The sequence below is a fragment of the Puntigrus tetrazona genome, unplaced genomic scaffold, assembly GCF_018831695.1.
Source record: "Puntigrus tetrazona isolate hp1 unplaced genomic scaffold, ASM1883169v1 S000000176, whole genome shotgun sequence".
Taxonomy (NCBI): Eukaryota; Metazoa; Chordata; class Actinopteri; order Cypriniformes; family Cyprinidae; genus Puntigrus; species Puntigrus tetrazona.
Window position 1 is genome coordinate 621,356 of NW_025047847.1, and position 15,385 is coordinate 636,740.

The window sequence follows — 15,385 nt, forward strand, 5'->3', positions numbered from 1 at the left end:
TGTCATTATTCTCATTAAACCCTCATTTACGCAGTCATGCAGATTATGTCATGAATGCATAAATAAGGATTTCTATAAACACGTTTGTCCTACACTGAACACGTTTCCTCCTGTGTAAACGTCTTTATGTCTTTTTATAGACCTCTGCGGCGTTAATCGATAGGTAGCACTGAATATTACATATTAAAAGTAAATATCTTCGCTTTTAGAGGCGTTACGTCTTCAAACTATGTTTAAATTAGGCCTATATTAAATCATTTATCGAATGTCCCGACGCAAAGTTGTGTTGTTTTAATCGTTTTGTTGCGCTGTCTGGGGCGGAACCTTTTATCACCCGCTCATTTACTCACCCGGAACAATAACAGACGGAAACCAGAGAGATGGCGCGAGCAGCGAAGGTACCTCAGTTATTATTCCTTGATCTTATAAGCCTGCGTTATTATTAATAATAAATAATACGTATTTGCTTTCACACTGCTTGAGTTTCATTGGATATAACTGCCTTTTGGGTCGGTAGTTATGCACATATTTACACAATAAACAAAGTTTCACAAAAAAAGTGTCATGCTTAAATTATTAAGGCAAGTATCTCTGACCGCACAGCTTTATCAGAAGAAGAAATAAAAAGTAAACAGGTTTTATACATAATGCAATTGCGGAAAGACAATAGAAATAAAAAATAAAAGCGAACGGCTCAGATTTGTTCCCTGGAAAATGTGATGGGTTATATTAAAGTTATTACTACGTATCTCAAATGCAATTGTTTTTCAATTGCAAACTTTAGTATCCTCTGTATACAATCTGAGCACGTTTTGATATTTTTTATTTTTCTGAATCTATGGACGAGACGCTCTTTCTGTGAAGAAACACAAGAGTTGGTCTCCATCTAATCTCGTTGCTTTCTAAGAATCATATAAGATCTCGCTTGTTGATTTTGATAAATAAATCGTGTTCAAGGAAATAAAAATGAGAAGTCTGTTATCATTTACTCACTTCCTGTTTTTCCCAAACCCCCGAGATGTTATATTTCGGAACACAGAAACGTGAGACTTGTCTCTAAAGAGTTATTTTGCGTGTATTTTCTTCTATCTTAGTTTTTTTATTCAATTTTTAATATTTTTTTGCAGTCAGCGTTGGTGCTTTGCATGGATGTGGGTTTCTCCATGAGCAACTCCGAGCCTGGCCGGGAACCGCCCTTCGAACAGGCCAAAAAAGTCATCCAGAAGTTTGTCCAGCGGCAGGTTTGCACCTTCTCTTTATGACATTATATTATAAATTATAAATGATATCTGTTTGCCAGTGCAGAAGGAGCTTGACCGGCGTCCTCTGTGTTTCAGGTGTTTGCCGAGAATAAAGACGAGGTGGGTCTGGTGCTGTTCGGTACCGACGGCACTAAGAACAGCCTGGCTAAAGACGGACAGTATGAGAACATCACGGTCCACCGTCACCTCATGATGCCCGATTTTGAGCTGCTCGAGGAGATTGAGAGCGAACTGCAACCTGGCGGTCAGCAAGCGGACTGTATCCTTCCCGTTACCCTGAACAGACAACAACGCATGTCGTAGATCTCACGAGGCGATCGGTTAGGGATAGTTACGTACACTAAACACTAAAGAGTTTAGAAAATGTAGCATTGCACTGATGGGTGCTCTGCAGTGAATGGGTGCCGTCAGAATAGTTGATAAAAACGTCGCCGTAATCCACAAGTCACTCTTTTTCTTGTGAAATATGAGGACATAATTCATAATGTTGTTTTCTCCAGTATTGTCTTAAGCAAATATGTGGCGGATTTTGACGGGAGGGACAACGGGAGATGGGCTTTTTTTCACTGAGCAAGTGTTATTGATTACTGACTCATATTTAAAGTTAAAATTGAACATTTGCCAACACCTGTCCTCACCCTCAGCTCATCCGAGATGCATGTGTTGGGTTTGTTTCTTTGTTTTCGCATTTAGAGCAATAACAGAGCATTGCATCACTTGCTGAATGGATGCCATGCAGCGAATGGGTGCCGTCAGACTGAGAGTCCAAGCAGCTGATGAAGACATCACAGCAATCCACAGCACGTTAACTTACGAACCGGAGTGGTGTGGATGATTGTGATGTTGTTATAAGACGCTTGGACTCTCATTCTGACGGCACCCATTCGCTGATGTGATGCAATACTGTATTTCTGACGAAATAAACTCACCTACATCTTGGATTACATTTTCAGAAAGTGTTAAAGGGGTTTAGCTCAGAAACATATTAGCGAATCTCTGATCTAATTTGATAATGTTCGTTTTGCTTGTTGCGCGTCCTTGACTGGTTAATCAGGGCTTGATGCTCTGGTCGTTTGCATGGACCTTTTACAGAAGGAAACCATGTGAGATCACACTTTTTTCTATTTATTTTATATTCTGCGCCGCGGTCGCACTCTTGATTGTTTTTCTTTTTAAGGGGAAGAAGTTTGAGCGTCTGAACATTGTCCTGCTGACGGATCTGAACGTCCAGACCTCGGCGGACCAGCTGGATGTTATCATTAACAACTTGAAGAAAGCTGGTATCACCCTGCAGTTCTTGTAAGAAATGTATAAACACGGACTCAACAGGACTCAACACTAATGCATTGTTCTCCTGTGAAGCCAAAAGGCTAGATTGTTTTTTATTTTTATGTTTGTGACAAGTGTTAAACATGAAGTGTGCATCGGTTAAATTATCTCGTCCTGTTTAAGTGAGCCAAAATGTGACGTTAATAGTCAGATTTCTGCTTGCTTTTCCCACTTCAAATTTTGCACTGATCCGTTCAGTTTGCCGTTCCCTATGGATGATGAGGACAGAGGGGACGGACCGGGGCCATCAGCGGCTCCTGCTCGTCCAGGAAAAGGCTTGAACAGCCAGCAGAGACAAGGTCTGGAGATGGTCAAAAACATCATGACCAGTCTAGAGGAGGAGGACGGCCTGGAGGAGGTCTACACGTTTAGGTATGAATTCATATCAGTACGAAAATAGGGTTAGTGTACCTCTTCTTTATCTTTGCCAGAGCTCATGAAATTTAACATGAAGAGCCAGGAATCAAACATGACTGAGGCCCATGGGCCAAAAGTAAATGTTGTATTACACCCAACTATATTATAATAAAATGTATTTTTTTAAGATAATTAAAAAATTTATATATATATATATATATATATATATATATATATATATATATATATATATATATATATAATATAATTTTTTTAATTGGAATTATTGAATATTTTACATCAAATTCACTTCAGTGCAAATATAATATTTTTTTTACAAATATAAATAAGAAATGTTCCCCTCACCCTTTTTGCCCTTCCCAGTCCAAATCAAGTGTCATCGGGGTAAAGATATATAAGATATATTTTATTATTTAGTGTTTAAATATGTGTATATAATAATAATGTGTGTATATAATAAAAAATATGTAAAAATAGTTTTTTTATAAAGTAATTTATTTAAATAAATAAAACATATTAGTAGTGTCAAATAAATAATTGCAATTAATAGCATCCAAAATAAATCTTTTTGTTTACCAAAAAATGTGAGTGTGTTCTGTGCATATTTATTATATGTTTATATATACATATATACACACACACACATATATATCTCAAATGTTTTGTTTATATACTAAATATATTTATATAGAATATAAAAATATAAATGTATACACATACTGAATGTGTGTATATTTACTATATGTGCATAATAAATAAACACAGCACACATACATACCGTATATAAACAAAAACTTTTATTTTGGGTGTGATTAATTGTTTGACAGCACTAAATATATATATATATAAGTGTGAATAATGTCATTTATTTATTCCTGTGATGCAAATTTATTACTAATGCTCTGATGGTAATTGCTTAGATCTGTTAATGCCTAAATACTTGACGCACAGCACGACTTGAAATCCTGTTCAGTTGACGAAGTACACCGGCGATGAAGTTAGCGTTTATGTTTGTTGCAGTGATGCTCTGGAGAAGCTGTCCATCTTCAAGCGCATCGACAGGAGGCCGATGGCCTGGCCCTGTCAGCTGACCATCGGCAGCTCTCTGACCATCCGCATCGTCGGATACAAAGCCGTGAGTTCCCCATAGATTGAGACCAAAACGGCTTGGCTTTACCGCTGTGGTCTGGTGTGACGTAGCGTTGGTTTCCGCAAGGTGACGGAGGAGAAGGTGAAGAAGTCCTGGGCCATAGTAGACGCTCAGAGTCACCAGAGAGACGACGTCAAGAGAGAAACCGTGTACTGCCTGAACGACGATAACGAAACTGAAGTGCAGAAGGAAGACACCATCCAAGGTTTGACCGGAGACGATGAATAATGATCTTGGCCACATCTGCTGTTTGGGGCCGTCCCTTTTTTCCACGAATACTGACAAACCTATCGTTTTCCCACAGGACTCCGTATGTAAGCAAACATCGCTAAATAAAATAAAGTGTGATGTTATACCCAAAAGTACTTCGTACAGTGGGCTACTAGTGGAAAAAAGTGATAAAACATTTGGGGCCCGAAATTATTCACACCACGTTTTGCGTATTATGTGTTGTTTCTTTAGTCTTTTTAGACCGCAAGGCTCTAAAAGGGGTCTTAAATGGATAAAGTTATGGCATTAAATGTTGCAAAATGTACTAAAAATACGTTTTTTCTAATACAAATTTCGAAACATCCTTACATTAACTTGCAAAATGTCTTGTTTTCTGAGAAACTGAACAGGATTAAGTCACCGTTGCTCAAAGCAACTATTTTTCTTTTTAATAAAGTCGATTTTTTTTTTTCCCCCTCCGAGCCCGTTGTGTTCATTTTGCCCGGTTTCACGGAAAACAAGATTGAAACCGTGCCCGTCTTCCTGGACGTTAACATTCAAAGAACATACTGATTGCCTGTAAGTCCTTAAAAGGTCTTTAATTGGTCTGAAAAAGTCTTAAATTGACCTTTTATGAAATGCTGATTGAAACCAAACCCGAGCTGAATAAAGGCGCCGATGTCTTCTGTAAGCTAAAAATGGACTTTGTTTACGTCGGATGAATCCTGCAACATTATAGCTTTTTTTCTTTTGTGAAGCTGTGTCTGTATCGGAACTAAATGAGACTTTAAAGCAAGGCCTTTCTGTTTCTTACAGGTTTTCGCTACGGAAGCGACATTGTGCCGTTTTCTAAGGTGGACGAGGACCAGATGAAATACAAGTCCGATGGGAAGTGCTTTTCTGTGCTGGGCTTCACCAAACAGGAGCTGGTGAGCTGCTCCCCATCAGATGGCGCTCTTCTCCAAGCAATGTGTTTTATCCCGCGCTCAAGAAACTGCAGGGATTTTCACAAACCGCTTCCTGCAGTCGCTGCGGCTCTCGCTATGTTCAGCTCTGCGAGTGCGGTCTTTATGAGATGGCCTTCTCGAATCTCTATACGCTTTAAAAAGATCCCTGGAAGTAGGAGTCGTCGTGACGAGCATTTTAGCACGCAAAAAAACACTCCCAAATCGAATAATCCTAATAATATAAAGTTTAAACATTTTGTACGGTTTCTTTTTGTGCAGTGACGGTTGTTTGTTTGTTCGCTGCAGGTCCGTCGTCATCAGTTTATGGGAGACCAAGTTGTTAAAGTTTTTGCACCCAGAGACGACGAGGTGAGCTTTAACCGGTGTGTTAACAGTTTTGGGGTTTCGAAAAAGTTAAATAATTCAGAATATTTGTCGAAACTAATCAAATGCGACGTCCTAAGATGTTTGTAGCCAGCTGCGAGTATTAGCATTCGATTAAAGCATTGTTTAAAAGTTTAGGGCTGCGCGATTATGACAAAAATCGTAACGGTCGTTAATTACGATCATCGCAGTTTACATTGAAAGATGTTTATACCGTTGCTCGAAGCGACCGCATGCCATATATTTGGGCGAAAATAAACAGATTTGTATCTTTTCTATAATATTAAACCTCGGATGTGAACTGTATGTCGGATTGGTTTCTTCAAATAAAAAAATATATATATATTAAATGTTCATAGTATTGTAATGCTATACTAAATGTAAAGTTAAAGCAATGGCAAAACCCTTAAGATAGCATACAGAAAAATGCAAGCGTATTTTAAACGATTATTTCCCACTTTGAATATTATATTATTATTATATGTATTGTATAATTGTGGCATCCGTAATTGTAACTGCGATTAGAAACTCGATTAATTGCCAGCACCTAGTTCTCGCTATGATTTTTAATGTTTTCCTCTCATTTGCTCACCAAGGCTGCATTTGTCGGATACAAAATACTGTAAAAATAGTGAGATATTATTACAATTAAGAAAAAGATTGTTATATGTCGGTACGTTTTAAAATGAAATTTATTCCTGTCATCGAAAACTGAATTTTCAGCATCATTACTCCACCTGTTATCCATCAGAAATCATTCTAATGTGCTGATTTTCTGCCTAAAACTTTTGCGAAACTTAATATTTAAAGATTCTTCGATTAACTGGAAGCTAAAAAGACGTTAATGTTTCTAATGTTGTAACAACACGGTCACTTTTAGGCATCCTTACCGGATTGAAGTGACCTTGAAAACTTTTAAATGTTCATGTCAGTGTCTTGTTTTAAGATGATTTTGTTTATTGTATGTGTGCAGCATGCGGCTGTGGCGCTGTCTGCTCTGATTCGCGCCCTCGACAGTCTAAAGATGGCAGCGATCGTCCGTTACGCTTACGACCGCCGCAGCAACCCTCAAGTGGGGGCCGCTTTTCCTTGCGTAAAGGAGAAGTATGAAGTACGTGGCTTCGTATCAAACGGAAAGCACACTATAAATGACGCGTCTTCGGCCTGACACTCCTCGCTTCTCTTATCCTCAGTGCCTGCTGTACGTGAAGCTGCCGTTTATGGAGGATCTCCGGCAGTTCACATTCCCAGGGTTGGAAAACAACAAGAAGTTCACGCCTTCAGGTGGGCCCTCGGATAAAAAGCAGCTTCCGCAGCTTCTATCGGATGTGCATACAGCTTGACTGTTTTGCGATTTTGACTTCATTTCAATTTCAAATTCAAATTCCAAATTCAAATTTCAAATTTCAAATTTCAAATTTCAAATTCAAATTCCAAATTCCAAAATTCAAATTCCAAATTTCAAATTCAAATTCCAAATTTCAAATTCAAATTTCAAATTCAAATTCAAATTTCAAATTCAAATTGTATTTGTCACATACACATACATACATGGTACGACATGCAGTCAAATGCTTTTTGACAACCGACCAGCGTCTAGAAACTTAAGAAAAGAAAAAGAAAAAGAAGGAAGAAAAAGCGCAGGCGTTATAAATAAGAGATAAAAATTAAAAGGAATAGGAGACATTGAACTTTTCAATGAATCCTGCAGTATTATGCCGCATCAGCAATTCCTTTTGTCCTTCTGCAAGTTTTAAAAAGACTTAACACACTAAAAAGGTCTTAATTCATAGTTAAATGTTGCATGCATTGAATAAAATGTAATATCTTTGTCAGTGTTTTTGTCTTGTTTCCCGATACGAATATATGAACACCCTTATATGTGACCGTGGAGCGAAAAGCAGTTCTAAGCACAACAGGTATAGTTGTAGCAATAGCCAAAAATATATTGCATGGGCTAAAATGGCGTATTTTTTTAGGAAAATTGATTTTTATTAGTGCATTAAGTAAAGATCGTGGTTCATGAAAAACGTTTTTGTTGCTTTCTTGCTGTAAATGCATCAAAAATAAATTTTGCATTAGTAATATGCACGGCTAAGAACCTCCTTTGGAAGGCCTATCAAACCCGCACATCTAAGAAGAGCTTATTTAAACGGCTTTCAGATTATGTGTGTGGCTCAGTGTCTCCAAAAAGCGACTTGACGATTTTTAATTTAGCAAATGAAGCGAGTTTCAAGTTAAAACCAGAAGAAATACCTGTCAAGAAATACCAATGAGACTAAAAAAATTTGTAAAAAAGACTTCTCATCATATCATGTGTTTTTTTTTATATTTTCATTTTAAAAAAAATGTTTAGACATTCACTAGGAAACTAGATAAAATACCAAATAAGAGCATCAGTTTTATCAGAAGCTTTATAAAAGTTATTTTAATTTTCTAGTTGAGCTATCTTTTGGTAAAAAGCCATGGAGATTTAACTTATTGCTCATCTCCTCAGACCTTTATATTCAGAAAACACGTTCACTTATCGTGTTGTTTTCGGTTTTATCCCTTAATTTACTTTAACTGGTCTTTAAAAAGTTCACAGAAACCCTTCCGGCGCATCCGGAGGAACGGAGATGAATATCGATGCTGTGGTTGGAGGATGATGTTGTTTGTGTGCATGTCTCTGTTCAGAGTCTCAGCTGTCGGCCGTGGACTCGCTGATCGACTCCATGATGCTGGTGGAAGAGGATGAGGATGGAGAGAGCGTCGACGTCTTCAAAGTCAACCACATTCCAAACCCACAGTTCCAGAGACTTTTCCAGGCATGATGGGACGCATTTGCGTTTATGCGTTTAGCAGAAGCGTGCATCTAAACCCGCTTGCCTTTGAGAGCAATGCGTAGATGTAAAACGTAACTAGTAAACTATACCTCTAGCTAATAAAGGTTATGCTCTCAAGTAATAAATAACATTAAAGCGTTTTCTTTCGCATGCAGACATTTAACTCCGCGTAGTCCGAAACACAAATATTTACACACCGTTTTAGAAAGTGCTTTTACAGCATTTATCAGGTGAAGATTACTTGATTTGTGATTTATTAGTTAATGCATCTTGCGAACGCTTAAAGTATTTTCAAGCTGCGTCAATAAATGAACGTTAATTGTAACCTAGTGTATAAATGGTGTTCGTCGTCAAATGTTTTTTAAAATCTTCTCACAAAGGCTGCATTTATTTGATAGAAATTTGTGGAATATTATTGCGCGGACTATAATCCTTCAGAAATCATTCTAGCTGCTCAGCAAACATTTCCGATTATTATCGATGTTGAAAACGGCCATGCTGCTTTATATTTTGTGTAAACGTGATTCTTTGAGTTTCCTGTGGGAATCCGTAGTAACATTATACATGTCTTTGCTGTCTCTTTAAATGAATGCACCCTTTTTGACCCTAATATTCACACGTACCTCGCTCTAGTGTTTATTGTCTTACTGTCCTTCAGTAATGCGGCGATTCAGGTGTGTGACATTGGCTGTGAAATCCGTGTTGTCTCTGCAGCGGGTCTCATTGATCTTTTCTTGGCTGGCTTCCTCAGTGCTTACATCACCGCGGTGTGAATCCCGATGATCCCCTGCCGCCCGCGGAGCCGTGGCTGACGAGGGTCCTGGAGCGGCCCCGGGCCGTGTCCGCCCGCTGCCGGGCCCCTCTGCTGGACGTCAAGACCAAGTTCCCTCTGAAAGTGGCGGTGAAAAAGAAAGAGCAGAAGACGAGCGCGGACGTGTTCGGCAGCAGGTGAGAATGGATCGAATCAACGCTGAAGTCGATGCTACGTGACTTCCAGTATATACAGCTCAACTGGTAGAGATGGTGGTAGACGCATGTGACACAGGTGTCATGAGCAGCACGGGTACATTTGTAGCAATAGGAAAAAATACAGTCCATTTTTATTTTATGCCCAAAATCATTGGGATATGAATCCTGTGAATCTCTATGAATGTATTTTGTAAATATACCAAAAGTAAATTTTTGAATAGTAATATGCATAAGAACTTCATTTAGTCAACTTTAGCAATTTGCTTGATGTGTCATTAGCATAGAAACGTGTCAACATTACACTCTTTTTTTTTTTTTAAATCAGTTGTGTTATTATATTTATATTTTAAAGCAGCTAGCAATTTTTATACTTTAATTTCCAGGGTTTTTTTTTTTTTGGTTTTTTTTTTTTTTTGCAAGTAATTTTCTATACTTTTTTCAGTATTTTGTCTTTTTTATTATTATTATTATTATTATTATTATTTCCATGTACCTCTAAATCATTCATTATATATATATATATATATATATACTACTATTAAAACATTTTAAAAGTACTAAAATTAATTTAATTTTGAATAGTTTTAAGTAGTTTCCATATAAACAATAGAAATATTTTTTTAATTTGTTTTTGATTATACATTGAATATAAAAATACATTTTTGAATAGTGATATGCATAAGAGCTTAATTTGGCCAACTTTAATAGCAGTTTGCTTGATGTTTTGATTTTTGCATCCAAAAGATTTCAGATTCTTAAATAGCTGGATTGGATCTCAGCCAAATACTATTCTATCGTAATTTTTATATTATGCGTTCGTTAATGGAAAGCTTATTTAATCAGCTTTCAGATGATGTATAAATGTCAGAAAACTGTCCCTTATGGCTGGTTTTGTGGTCCAGAGTCACAGCTTAAATCACATTCAGAACAGAAAGTCTTAAATTGATAAAGTCATGGCATTAAATGTTGCATGAGTATGTAGCTCTCTGAAATACATAAGTATCCTTAAATCAAGATACGTTTATTTCCTCCACTTTCTTGTTGGTCTTAAAAAGAAACCGTACGCAGTAATGCATTATAGTAATGCAAACCTCCTATGGGAGGGGCTTATTTTGTGACTAACCAATCCGAATGAAGTATTCCAGAGGGGCGTGTAATAAAATATGCAAGCCCCGCCCACTGTATGTATGTTTTCGGTGTTATTGATAGCACTAATCACTAGTTAGTATTAAATGTTGTTGATCTGTGTGTCGTCTGCAGTGCTGATGAACCAGATGCGAAGAAAGTCAAAGTGGATGAAGAGACGGAGTTTAACCTGGCCGAGATCTCAGAAGGAAACATCACATCGGTGAGACTCTCATGTCTGAAATCTGTTTAGTGATCTACGTTACTCAGGTTAAAGCGACTTCATAGAAGTGTGTATTTATAAACACTGTTGTTCAAAGGTTTGGGGTAATTTTGAATGAATTAATACAGTTATTCAGCAAGACTACTTAATATGAAGCGGCACAATTGTTTTCAACATTGATAATAATAAGAAATGTTTGTTGAGCATCAAATGTTCCGAACTTTTGAATGATAGTGCATTTATTATTATGCATTTATTGTTATTATACTAAATTATGTATTTAAATAAGTATTTTTAATGCATTTATTGTTATTATACAAAATTATGTATTTAAATAAGTATTTTTTATGCATTTATTATTATACTAAATTATGTATTTAAATAAATATTTTTATGCATTTATTATTATACTAAATTATGTATTTAAATAAGTATTTCTTTATGCATTTATTGTTATTATACTAAATGATGTATTTAAATAAGTATTTTTAGGCATTTATTGTTATACTAAATTATGTATTTAAATAAGTATTTTTAATGCATTTATTATTATACTAAATTATGTATTTAAATAAGTATTTTTAATGCATTTATTATTATACTAAATTATGTATTTAAATAAGTATTTTTAATGCATTTATTATTATACTAAATTATGTATTTAAATAAGTATTTTTAATGCATTTATTATTATACTAAATTATGTATTTAAATAAGTATTTTTATGCATTTATTATTATACTAAATTATGTATTTAAATATTTTTATGCATTTATTATTATACTAAATTATGTATTTAAATAAGTATTTCTTTATGCATTTATTGTTATTATACTAAATGATGTATTTAAATAAGTATTTTTTATGCATTTATTGTTATACTAATTTATGTATTTAAATAAGTATTTTTAGGCATTTATTATTATACTAAATTATGTATTTAAATAAGTATTTTTATGCGTTTATTATTATACTAAATTATGTATTTAAATAAGTATTTTTAATGCATTTATTATTATACTAAATTATGTATTTAAATAAGTATTTTTAATGCATTTATTATTATACTAAATTATGTATTTGAATAAGTATTTTTTAATGCTTTCCCTTAAAAAATAAAGAATTGCATCAATGTAAAATGTCTTTCACAATCCATTATGTACACAACATGACGTATTTGAGACGTACTTAGGCCAGAGCTTGCTTTTCCCGTCATGCATTAGCATAAAAAAAGCATCTTCAGAGTTATTTACAGTAACACGAGCACAATAAGTGAAACATGCATTCACTCCGACTTCAATACCGTACTCTCTTTCAGGTTGGCAGCGTCAATCCAGTCCGAGATTTCTGCGCGCTGATTCGCCAGAAGGCCGCGTCTTTCGATCAGGGTGAGGTTTGATTGCTCAGTTTGATGCCGTCGCCGCTTAACCTCCAGAAAAGTGTCAGCTATTAAACACGCTTTAACGTAAATGCTCCGCTGGCCTTGCCGAAGGTTGAAAGCGGTCTCTGAGACGCTGAATAGTCGCTCGGCGCTAAACGGCTCGCGTTGTTTCTGAACGTCGGCTGCGGGTTTTGTTGTTAGCGCGGAGGCTTTGATAATCATTGTTTTGTAACCTTGACAGCGTGCCAGCAGCTGACCCACAGGATTGAGCAGTTGCTGGGCAACAGGAGCCCCGAGTACTACATGAAGAGCATCGCCTGTATCCAGGCCTTCAGGGATCGGTCCGTATCGGTGAGCTCTCAATTAAACCTCCGCATCCAATCAGGGATCACTTAAGGAGCGGTAGTTTTTGCGGGTCGCTGGGAAAAAGCGCGCTGCCGGAGGATGTTGGGATGCATTTCAGACGATCTGGGCTCAGCTGGAGTCTGAGGCTCCGGTCCAAAGCATAGTGTGCTGCCTAGCTAGACGGGACTTTAGTGCTCTCCTGATTTTGGACCAGTTTTTGAGGATTAATCACGTTCGCAAAGAGAAACTCGTAATGGTTTAAAAAAAATATTACCAATTTAGTGAACAAGTCACAATTTTTACTGAAATTTTTACTGTATTTTTGTGTCATTAGCATAGAAACATGTCGACATTACACTCTTTTCAAATCAATTGTGTGATGATGCTCCTTGATAGTTTTATTATATTTGTATTTTAAAGCAGATAGCAATTTTTATACTTTAATTTCCAGGTTTTTTTTTTTTTTTTTTTTTTTGCAAGTAATTTTTTTCTGTATTTTGTAATTTTTTATTATTATTTCTATGTATCTTTAATTCATTCAGTTATTAATATAAATAAATAAATAAATAAAAAAAATATATATATATATATATTACTATTAATTATTTTAGTACTTCAGGTTGTTGTAGTTTAACATTTTTAATTTTCATTTAATTTTGAAGTTTTAAGTTTACGTTTAAACTATAGAAATATATTTTTTGATTCAGTTTGATTATACATTGAATATAAATCTAACATTTAAAAAATATTAATGCACACAACATATGTATTATTCTAAAATTATATATTTATATTACATTTAGTACTTCGTCTTATTTTAGTTTAATATTTTCAAATTTTTATTTCATTTTGAAAAGTATTAAGTTTACGTCTAAACTATAGAAATATTTTATTTAACATTTTGATTATACGCTGAATATAAATAACATTTTTTAAAATATTAATGCACACAATATATGTATTATTTATTCTAAAATTACACATTTTTATTACGTTTAGTGCTTCGTATTATTTTTGTTGAACCCTTTTCATTTTCATTACATTTTTTTAAGTTTCAGGTTAATATAAATTATAGAAACGTTAATTTTAGTTAACGACAGCAGCGGTTCCCAACGGTCATTAAAACACTTCACTATTCTGTTTCTACTTAAATGCTTGAAATATATATTATTATATTATATCAATTACAGATTGTGCATGCATACGGTGTCTTTTCCATTGAAAATGATGGAGCTCATTTACACCTGACCACTTGTAATCTGCTCACCTGAGACGGGTGTAAACGGGTCCTGCGTGTGACACAGATGCTGCATGTACATGGCATGACTTTAAATGACTCTGAGCTCAGTTAACTGATTTTCTTACACGTCTCTTATGCATTCGATCGCACCCTTCTTACCGCACCTGCCTACAATTCTCTCCATCAGAGCGGAAACGCAGAGCTGTTCAACAGCTACATGCAGTCTCTGAAGAGGAGCGTTCCTGACAGGAATCTTCAGGAGTTCTGGGATCTGCTCGTCCAAGGTAAAGAACGGCCTTGTGCTCGCCTTGAGCTGAAGACAATCGTGACTTCAACGTGCACCTTTCTTTTCAGACGCTCTGACGCTCATTAGCAGAGACGAAGTGGACGGAAGCACCATTTCCAAGCAAGATGCAAACCAGGTACTTCTATAGCCTGTGCTTTATTATTTTCATTAAAGCAATAGTTGAACATTTGCGTCTGTCCTCACCCTCAGCTCATCCGAGATGCATGTGTTGGGTTTGTTTCTTCATCGGATTTAGAGAAATAATAGAGCGTTGCATCACTCGCTGAATGGATGCCATGCGGCGAATGGGTGCCGTCAGACTGAGAGTCCAAACAGCAATCCACAGCTGTCTTCTCGAGACGATGGACCGGAGGCGTGCGGATTATCGTGATGTTTTTTTCAGCTGTTTGGACTCTCATTCTGACGGCACCCATTCGCTGCAGAGCATCCATTGATGAGCGGGTTCGTTCACATCTTGGGCAGCCTGTCATATTTTTGACTTGGTGTTTTCGGCCTCTGTTTTGCATGTTGAGGTTATTATTATTATTATGGAGGTTTAACCCTTTGTTTGCTGGTTTAGTTCTTGGCGTTTGAGCAGAAAGAAGACGTGAAGGTGACTTCAGCGCAGGAGGACACTGGAGATGTAGATGATCTGGTGAGTGTTTGCACATAATTTATTATATTTGTGATCTGGAAGTATATTGAATCCTTTACTTTTGGCAACATATTAAGTTGTTGACCAATGTGTTTTTTTTTTTTTTTTTTTTTGATGCAGCTGGATATGATGTAAAGCGGTTCTCTTGATCACCTGCGTCCATCCGACTCATTAAACTCTGCGCTGGGTGCCATTTCTTGTGTTTATTAATGAAACACAAATCTCATAAAACAGTTCTTTCGTACTTGGCGTGATTATGTCGCTCGAGTTTGATTGCTTGAATGTTGCACAGTCTGCGTTCGTTGGTTTTTTCTAAAATAAAACTCAAATAAAAGATCAAACTAAATAAAACTAAATCTTTGACTACAGTTTCATTTAGTCCCGAGGGGGAAAAAATCACATTCGAGATAAAATAACTCACTGTACTACAACATGAATTTTACATTCTCCAGGATATCCAGTATAAAAACACCAGGACTTTTTATTTACTTATTTACTCTTATTATTACTTTATAATTTTTTTATTTTTACTATTAGTTCCAATTGTGATTTTTCATTGCTGTCATACATTTGCATTACATTTATGTTTATTAAACTTTTTTTTTTTTCATTGCAAAAAATACACATACATTTTTTTCCCAATGGAATTTATTTATTATTTATTTATTTATAAATG

At 35.8% G+C, this 15,385-nt stretch overlaps 1 protein-coding gene across 2 annotated transcripts; it reads left to right on the forward strand.

Annotated features, from left to right (window-relative positions):
* Nucleotides 1-341: 341 nt before the first annotated feature.
* Nucleotides 342-15,065, forward strand: xrcc5 (X-ray repair complementing defective repair in Chinese hamster cells 5). Of its 2 annotated transcripts, none has more exons than XM_043230614.1 (21): nucleotides 342-398; nucleotides 1,128-1,241; nucleotides 1,338-1,521; nucleotides 2,317-2,365; nucleotides 2,439-2,561; nucleotides 2,790-2,963; nucleotides 3,990-4,104; nucleotides 4,186-4,324; nucleotides 5,146-5,258; nucleotides 5,583-5,645; nucleotides 6,634-6,771; nucleotides 6,854-6,944; nucleotides 8,337-8,467; nucleotides 9,237-9,433; nucleotides 10,715-10,802; nucleotides 12,121-12,190; nucleotides 12,425-12,534; nucleotides 13,956-14,052; nucleotides 14,123-14,190; nucleotides 14,635-14,709; nucleotides 14,830-15,065. In XM_043230614.1, exons 1-21 carry the CDS (start codon nucleotides 381-383, stop codon nucleotides 14,842-14,844), a joined length of 2,172 nt encoding a protein of 723 aa, XP_043086549.1. In that variant the 5' UTR covers nucleotides 342-380; the 3' UTR covers nucleotides 14,845-15,065. The 2 variants fall into 2 exon arrangements, with proteins under 2 accessions (XP_043086549.1, XP_043086550.1); XM_043230615.1 differs by lacking the exon at nucleotides 342-398 and adding an exon at nucleotides 1,020-1,043.
* The last annotated feature ends 320 nt before the right edge of the window (nucleotides 15,066-15,385 follow it).